We start from the raw sequence: 9,868 nt of genomic DNA on the forward strand, positions 1-9,868 counted from the left end.
CCCAAAATGTTGCACTCGTTTTCATTCACATTGGAGAAAAAAAGTTGAAGCAATATAATGCTTTTAATAGATTTAGTAAAAAAAAAAAAAAATCAGCATTACTACAGTTTACAAGGATTATAACTCCTCATGTATGTCTATGTGTCTTTTGAATTGTTCAAACATAGTTGAAACAAAAATATTTAAATATAAAATAAGAGTAACCATTAACTCAAATTTCAGAAGAATGAATTATTGATCACAACTAGGATGTTGATAAATTGTCTTCAGCTTTCATGTACAGTAACAGGGGTCTGTCCAGCCAAAATTTGGGTTAAATATAAATTGGGTCACAAAATAAAAATTAATGAAACCATAAATTTGGCATTTCATTTATATTGTGATAGATTAACTAGATTCTTTCACTTCCCAAGAAATTACTTATTTTCACAAAATTAATAACCCTTTTCACAAAAATAAGGAATATTTTTCACAAAAACAGCACCCTACGAAAAAGTCTGGACAGACCCCTGAGTAATCCCTCTTTTGTAAACACCAACAGGGCAAAAAAAAAAAAAAAAAACCCCAAGAAAATTTTAAAAGAAAGGAGCGGCATGATTGCATTTTGAGCGGTTGCAAAATAAAAATTATTTTGGTCATGAAAGAGGTGGGGAGGGGGGGTTGACCATTAAGAGAAGTATTGCTGCATATGAAACTTTTAGGTTGTAAGGCTATGGTTCGAGAAAAATTTAAATTTCACTCACATCTATAGTGGGAATCTTTGGTGGTTAATTACGTATAGAGTCTCCATAACAAGCGAAGGAAACATTGTAAATCTGATCTTGCTAAGTTGAAGGACTTCCAACTTAGTCCTTAACTAAGTTAAAGACTTTTTCCATGTCCCTTATGTACATGAAAAAGCAAGGAAATTCAGCCATTCCAGACGACATTTTGGGAAATGGTCATGAAATAAACTTTGAGAATGGCAAAATCATCTCGTCAGAAGTGCACTACCATACCCACCTTCAAAGAGAAGTAATCAAAATCATAATCATTAATACTAACAACATAAATAAAGGAAGAGAAGATTGAAATGAATCCTTTTTGAGTCTCATTCATGAGCAGAAATATGGGGGAAGGGACTTCATATAGAAGGCCATTGCACCCTTTCCTAGCATCAATGATGGTGCCAACCGATCTAATTTTTCATATATTTACTGACATCATCATCATTGTGTTAGTAACCCCTCTTCCTAGACCCCTCAAAGTCGATCTCAGCTTATGGCGCCATTGCTCTAATGGAGTGAAGAGCCAGTGGGGAAATGACAACAGCAACCAATATCCATTAATCAGACTTCACTGGCAGCCAGCACCCCTGTGACATGCCAAGTGAAACCAGCCAACACAATTGTTGTGCACATGTGGAAGGAACAAATGGGCACCATCAGATGTATAATGCTTTTCTTACTTCGTATAGAAATCTACCCATTATTGAAGTTTCAAAGATGTTAGCAAAACATCAGGATATAAATTTCCTAGATTATTACATAATAGCCCAGATGTAACAACACAGTTTCATCAAGGATTTTGTTACTTTTAACTGGGATTCAAGAAAAGTATCTATAATTTTCTACTCATCACAAATTATTATTAATATCATTCCTAGGTTGTTCATGAACTTTTGATGAAATTGAAAGAAACAGATACTTTCAAACTGAGAGAAAGGTGCGAAAGATTTTTTCCAGCACTCAGAAGGATTAGATCCTCTGATGAAAATTATGGGCCATCTAAACATCCCTACATGGTCAGTTTTACAAGTACTTTCTTTGATAATCTTAAGTATTAATTTGTTTTAATTTTATTTTTTACTCATGGTTATAACTTACTATATATTCAAAACCTTCAAACAGCAGTTCCTTCTCGTTCCCTAAGATTAACATGTTCCATGCCATTTATTGACATTTATATTGTTCACTCACACTTTAGTGTTATTAATTTCATTTTCAAAATTTCACTGATGCTCATGAAACGCTTCAACACTTTCCAGAGTCCATGTGATATAGAGTCACTAATCAAATATGTAGAAGAATCGGTCGGGTATCAACGACCAATGAGATTCAATCCGTCTAGCCTCGTGTCTGTGAAAAAAGTATGAATTTTGTTTTTATCCATCTATATTCAGTTGCTAATGAACCAAATTACCTAATGTAGTGATGATTGTTTTGACATGTGTGTGGTTGTATGGGCCTCACAATAGCCTTACTCTGCGAGTATCCATGTTCGATCTGCACTGGCGAGGCATACTAATGGTCATCCAGAGTCAAGACACAAATGTGAGCGAAAAAAGCTCTCGGTTATAAAAAAAATCTCTCCATAGAGAACGGGGAGACCTGCAACAGGATACTAACAAAAAGATTAATTATTAACTTAATGCTGAAATAATATAACACATAAGATTTAGGAAGATATTTTATCAATACTTATGATAGGAAGATCTGCTATTTCATTCTTAAAGTAAGGATATGTTGTTGATCCCAGTTCAATAAAATGACCCAGCCAGTACAGCAGAAATCACTCTTCAGTGATATGTCTAGGTTGGGTTCAGTTTTCAGTCCAATAAAAATGGGCATATGTAATTAATCTTTGTGGAATACTTTTGCGGCAGCTGTCTGGCTTCCCAAATGGCACTATGAAATTCTGTATATCTTTCTGTTTTAAAATGATCTAAAACAGTGTTCTTCAACCTTTTTACTACTATGAACTTGGGAATGATTAGGTGAACAATTTCACTTAAATAATTTGTGGACCAATAAAAAAATAATTATGAGAGCTTCAATTATTATTATTGCAAAATTATTATGTGAGAATTAATTAATTTACGAACCAAGAAAAAATAAAGTGGAAAAATTTGCAAACTGGGGAAAAGTAAATGAATGACAAAATAATTCACAGACCTGCTGATGGCTAAAACAGAAATAACAAACCAATATAGCGATAGTATAATAGTTAACCAAATCAGGTAGCGGTTATATGAATTGTGAAAAATGTTTCGTGGACCAGTAGGAAATTCCCATGGATTGCCACTCATCCACAGTCAAACATTGCTCTTTGATGAAAGAAAGTTTTTTTAATCAGTAAATTGTGTTACATGCTTCTACGGTTTTGAATGTACTACTTGTCTTACAATTCTGCAATAACTTTTCATATTTTGCATAACCCATCTAGGATGTTCCAGAGTCTGACATTGCTGATTTGCTGCAAGCCAAGAAAGACGCTTATCCCCACTTACTAATATTTTGTGATGGGGAAATGTTTAAAGAGGCCTATGTAGTTGGAGACAAGACTATTATTGATTGCGAAGCTAAAGATGCTTATGATGGCTTGATTTGCTTGATGGCAGTTTATTATTCATTCGGCTTCGATTATCCAAAAACATATCTTCAGATTTTAGGTATCTTACAGACATACATTCTAGGTGATGTTTATCAAGGTTCCAGGAATAGTAAATGCATTTCGTTAGCTTTCAAGCTGAATGAAGAGGTTGAAAGAAAACCATGTGCATTTGATTGTGATGATAAACAGTTGTAGTAAAATTGTATTATAAATAATGTTCCCATTTTTTTTATCATTCCCTTCACTTTGATGAAAATCCTTTGTAAATCCAAAATATATTGAGAACACATGTGTTTTCTCATTGCAAAAAAAAAAAAAACCTCATGTGCTTCAGTAGAACAATGTATGTCTGTGCATCAAGTGGTTTTATACACATAAAGATTCAGAAATAATTATGTAGCATGAAATACACCTTTGCTTTACAATAGTTACTGATAACGATGCATGTTAGTGGAATATGTCTGTGTGTGACGAAAAAATTTGGAAAAGTTAACCCAGAACTGTGTGTCTATGTCTATAACGGGTTTCTCTTTTCCTATTCTCAATAAACTGTGGTCACAGCTGTATGGTTAATGCTATCTATTGTATTTTGCAAGTGTTTTTTAAGTTCTAACTTATGAAGAATCCTAATGACACCAGAAAAAAAATATTTTATATTTTATTCATATTCACAACATTATAAGATTGAAAAGCTACAATTACACATTTTTTTGGAGAACTAACGGTTACTACTGATGTTAACATTTTTGTTGTAATATTTACTGAGATTTATTGCAATATTGATAATTTATCCAATATTGTCTTATCAATAGAATAGTGTATGTCAGAAGTCAATGTATGCATGTAATTTTTTTCTGTTTGGAAAATTTCAGAGACGTCCCTAACATCCATATATTCAAGGTATATTGTATATATATGCTAAATGGCTTGCATTTGTACTGTTCTTGCATTAGTTTTTATTTTACATTGCTTTCTATTTTTTAATTTTTTTTGTTTATGAACATATAATTTATATTTTTATTAACAAAGTCAGACCCGCTTATAATGAAGTCGGAAAAAAAGCGAAATTATTCATTACATGCAAACCAGTTTTGAAAATGATGCGTTCAAGCGAAATGAAGCATAATTTACATACAAAATAAGTATTTTTTAATATTCTAAGCATTCTTAAAATAAATGGTGATTAAACTAATATATTTAGAAAAAAAGGCTAATTAAAAAAAAAAATTGACTAAAATAATTTAAAAAAAAATTTAATTTAAATCTTATGGTAATTCATAGAAAATATTTGTCAATCGTTTTTCGTTGTTTTTTCAATTGATATGATTGTGTAAGGTTTGCACTAAAATAATTTTTGCCTAATGATCTTGCAAAATTTAATGTCTTTTAGTTCAGGGCTGGTCACTGTTGCATATTTTTGCCCCATTCAAAAAGAAGTGCTTCCCTATCAATATGAACTCTTTTTCTGAATCTCTTCTTGAACCATCCAAGACCTTTTCCTTCAATTCTTCTTTGTTCCAAATCACTGATAACGAACTATGTTGAATCTTGAATTTTTTTGATACCTCACTTTTTTTTCAATTTTTAGCTATCAACCAGTTATATAGCTTCAATTTTCAAAGCAATTGTTAATGCTTTGAACGGACATTCACAAAATTAACTCGTACATGGTAACTCCACCACAACCAGCATTCAAATCTAGCCAAAGGTGGGCAAATGTGCTCAAAAGATTGGATTCTTGGGAAAAATAGCCTTAATCTTTCCTTCCTAAGACTTTTCTGCAAGTAAAATAGGATTTAACTTCAGAGGAGGTATAGGATGCTCTATTCTTTCTCTAAGGATGTAAAAAGAGAGAATAGTAAAAGAGAAAATAAAAAAGGTGAAGTGAAGACGATCTTACCATTTTATATACCATGCTCAAAAACACTCAAATAGATTTTCTTCCAAGGAAAAAAATAATTTTTTTCAGATAAGAAATTTGTGACAATTCGTACATCAAAACCAGCTGAAAATTTATTATAAGCATACTTTGCTGAAATCAGTGTTTGTTATAAGCAATCATAATAATATAGACATGCAGTACGAGAGAAATTCACAGGAGATGGAAAAACTTTGTTACATATGAAAATTTGTAATGTCCACGTTTGTTATAAACGGGTCTGACTGTACGTAAATAAAGCAACAGAATTTGAAATGTAAACCCGAAAAAGAAAATATTTTTTTAAACTTATCTGAAGAATGAGAAACACTCTGTAATGGATCAGATAACATTTATGAAATCATATAATTAGCATTCATGCCTTTAGAGTAGGAGTGCACAACCTTTTCAGTCTGTGGGCCAGATATACATTCCTGTGTAATTTTGGTCCTATTTTGTTTTATAAAATGTCGCTTTTTCTCTTCAACAAGGTTTACTTGAATTTTTGAAATAAAGAATTAAGATTATTTTCATGACTTAGAATCATAATTATCATAATATATAATTTAGTTATATAAATACTGCATATTTATCTCACATATTTGTCAAACACATACTGTGCATTTTTTTGGTGAATTACATTTTTACATATTGCAACTTGCAATCTATTAGCCATCTAATTCCCACTATTGGCTATTTTTAGCGATAGATGGTAACTTTATTTGCCTTTGATAATTATTTTTTACTGTAATTGGCAACTTGTTATTTTTTTGCATGCTATTGAGAATTATATTTGCCTATGACAATGTTTTGGCTATAATTGGCAATTTATGTACATATATATATATGTGTGTGTGTATATATATATGCTTCCATTTGAGAATTTTTTTGTTTTGGTGATATTCATATGAATCCAGATTTCCCCCGTATTCTTATGAAGGAAATATGGTCAGACTAGAGGCATTTATTGCGTTGTGTGTATTGGTACTCAGTACTTTCCTACTGTAACATTTTTCGGCGGCAAGAGGTTATGCACCCTTGGTGTTAGAACAGTGGTTCTCAATGATTTTTGTCTCAAGGAGCTCTTTTTAGTACATAATTTCTATGGCGGAGCTATTTTATTGTCCTAGAGCGGCAGCGGAGCCCCTTTGAAATGCATACGAAGCACTGGTTGAGAACCGCTGCTTTAGAGCATTCCTTTTAATCCTTAAAGAGTGGAAATATTTGGAGAGGCGCTTCGCTGTATGTATGTAAATTTTTTTTTATGTATTTCAGGGCTGGACAAATTTATTGCACTGTATGCCCGGGGCATGAATTTTTATTTTTTTCTACCACATGCCTGAGGATGATACAAAAAAAATTTAAACTCATTTTTTTAATGGTAATGATGCAAGTGTTCTTATACTCATGCATGAATTTTCATAAAAAGGCTTTGCTTGGCAGTCAGGATGCAATGTGTGGTCATCATATTTTAATTATAATGGCACTAATACTTAGTGGCCTGGTGCGTTCATAGCCTTCACATCCTGTCCATAGGCAGGGATCTTTGCCATATCAGGATTTTTCATTGCGTCTTTCTCTATAGTGAAAATAACAAAAATGGGATTCATCCAAGCCTCCTCCCCCCCACGTGGGAGTCATGGGTGCAGCTGCACCAGCTCAAGTCTAGTCCTATACTGTAAATAGGGTATGATTCCCAAGAGCAAGGTGAGCAGCAACTTGATGTTTTCTTTTCTGACGCCAAAAGCACAGAAAATTATAATTACCAGTTTGATGCGAAAATTTTAATTATTGACCACATTGCTTTTTTTCAATTTTTGTATTTCTTTGAAAATTATGATTTTTATATTTTTATATCACTTTCAATATTTTTTATGCAAGTAAATTAATTATTTTATTTTACTTTTGAAGTATAAATCTAGTGATATTTTTTGGGTATGCAAAATATTGATTTGAGCATCTATTTATTTAAGTTACACACCTGATTGAACATGTAAATTTTTGAAGATTTGTCCAGCCATGATGTATTAAAGGTTATGCAAAGTAAATTATAAATAAACAATTCAGCAGTCTTATAGGCTATCCCCATAATCTATTTGCAATTGAAACAGTTCAAGAATAAAAGAGTGCAGATCACTTACATGATGTGAAAATCATTCACGGGCCACAATGGAATAGCACAGAAGTTCAATTAATTTTTTAAATAGCATAATGAATTTTTTTAAATGACAATCAAAATAATTTTTCTATGAGACCAATCCCCATTAGACTTTACTGTTTTATGATTGATGCCAACAGACCTTTGGTGAGAAGTATACATCAGACTCTCAGTAATCCGAGGTGAACCGGACCAAGACTACCTTGTATTATTGAAAACTCGGTTTATCCAAAAAATAGTAGCAAATGACATTTTAAGTTGGGGGTGGTCCTAGCTGCTTTGCCCTTAATTCAAAAATGTCTTCATTCATTGAAAAACTGCCAACCAAAACCGATGGCTTTTTTAAGGGAGGCTGACAGGAGCTCCAGCCCTGAAAGCTTGATATGTTTTTTTTTTCCCACCATAAATTTACCATAGAAGGATCTATGAAAAATTCTGGGGGGGGGGGCTTCAAATTGAAATTACTCTTATTCCTAGAAAAACAGATTTTGAGAAGAAATTTTGAAAAATTCAGCAGCTCAGATTATCAAGACTGTCTTCTAACTGCAATTTAACACACCACTTAATTCTAAGTCAACTTAACCAGTGTTTTAAGACTTAGCAAAGTTTGTGATCTGAAGTGACAATTTCAAGAATGTAAAACATACAGTGAAATCTATAATAATTGTGTCAATGATTTATCAAAAGGAATATTTGCATTTTTAAAAAAGTTACAATCAAGTTAAGTTCGAGGCAACGGCCCATGTCAAACAAATTGGGTTTGCAAATGTACACTTTATAAAAATTATCTTGTAAATGACTCAAAACAAAAGTTTTGCTTTGAAATTTTCGAAAATAGTGCATTTTTCTCGATGCTCCTGCTAATGCCAAAAAAATGGTAGAATTATTCAAAGGTATGGGGGATCCTTGTGCTTGGTCCTTGAGCCAACCATAAATTTAATTTTTTTAAATATTTTTTCCAAAAAAAAATTAAAATTTCAAAAGAAAAGTTATCAAAAAGCACATTTACATGAAATTAAAAATGTTTAAATCGAAATTGGTGACGAGACTGTGTAGAAAAGTAGTGTAGGTTATGTTGTTAAATATAACTTTTTGTTTTCAAAAAGTTAAAGACATTCATATAAATCTCAAAAAATGATCTGTATGAAATTTTAGACAAATGACAACAAATATTTCTCTGTGCGTTTCAGAAGAAATTATCTGATTCGTTCATTGATATTCCATGTTATTTTGTGAATTTGATGTGAACATATGTTAATAAAATCATATTTGTAAATGCAATCGCGATGTGTTTATTTTTATGAGGGAAAATCTTTATTTTTGCTCTGAATATCATCTTGTTATATTGTAAATTAGTTAAACATACAGTTTTTGACGTTTTTTTGCCTTGGCTAACATACATTTTAATTGATATGGATCTGCATGCACTAACATAAAACAGTAATATTGTGAGCTAAATTTTCGTGCCAATAAAAATGAATCCAATGATTCTCTCTCTCTCTGTCATGGACCCCCCCCCCCCCACATTCTAATGCAGGGCTCCTATCCTAGGCTGAGATTTTTGGTTGGCCCCTTAGGCAGACCTTTCATTGGTCCTTCTATAGTGAATTTGAAGCATGAAACATGAAAAATAATGGTAATTTATCCCAGGGCTACAGCACTGTCCTTGAGAAAAAATTAGAGTTAAAATAAATTTTAAATTAAATAAAAAAAATGTGTGATGGGACCTTTACCATCATTTTATTCCCATACAGACATCTTCACGTTTTAGCTCTCAAAAGTTTTCTAACTTTGATTCGTGAATGCAAGCGAGTTTCCCATTTGAAAAAGTCTCTTTGCAGAGCAAACCTTCCACACAATACATACACAACATGAAAATTCAAGCATTTACCATCTTCACTTTTGGAAGACGGCAGCACCAGCAAAAACAATGAACGAGCAGAACTCTGACAGCATGCATATGTTAGGGCCATACATATGCCATTGTGCTCAAAACTTGTTCCTGCATATATGGAATCGTTAGAAATTCTGCAGAGGAATATGTACAAGTTTCATGTACAGTTACGTAGTAGTAGTAATCTTTTAATACAAATAAGATGAAAAATTATTTATCAATGATGATGATTACGAGAAGATAAAAAATTAGCGTTAAAGGTTGATGTGCCCTGAAAACTTGAAGTACCTTTTCAGAAAGTTTCCCCCTGCTTATCATGCTACACACCATCAAGTCTAAAAAGCTGGATTTTTTTTTACTTCCAACATAATTTATTTACTGGGATTAATACAAATACACAAAGACATACAAGCACTAAATAGAGACCATACAGTTGAATAAATTAAAAGATCATCATCATTAAAATACAAACAAGGAATGAAGCTTTTTCTTTGTGTAATAATTATGAGAATAAATAGTGAATGTG

At 32.2% G+C, this 9,868-nt stretch overlaps 1 protein-coding gene across 1 annotated transcript in view; it reads left to right on the forward strand.

Annotated features, from left to right (window-relative positions):
- Positions 1-8,627, forward strand: part of LOC149076891 (uncharacterized) — a 278,256-nt gene extending 269,629 nt beyond the window's left edge. Inside the window, exons 8-10 of the mRNA XM_089244613.1 lie at positions 1,646-1,783; positions 2,027-2,128; positions 3,205-8,627. Coding sequence (XP_089100739.1) covers positions 1,646-1,783; positions 2,027-2,128; positions 3,205-3,567 — 603 coding nt within the window. The 3' untranslated portion in view covers positions 3,568-8,627. The remainder of the gene's footprint in view (positions 1-1,645; positions 1,784-2,026; positions 2,129-3,204) is intronic.
- The last annotated feature ends 1,241 nt before the right edge of the window (positions 8,628-9,868 follow it).

The sequence above is a fragment of the Pholcus phalangioides genome, unplaced genomic scaffold (assembly GCF_987345545.1).
Source record: "Pholcus phalangioides strain wild (caught in Gottingen) unplaced genomic scaffold, Ppha-v1.0 ptg000015l_1, whole genome shotgun sequence".
NCBI lineage: Eukaryota > Metazoa > Arthropoda > Arachnida > Araneae > Pholcidae > Pholcus > Pholcus phalangioides.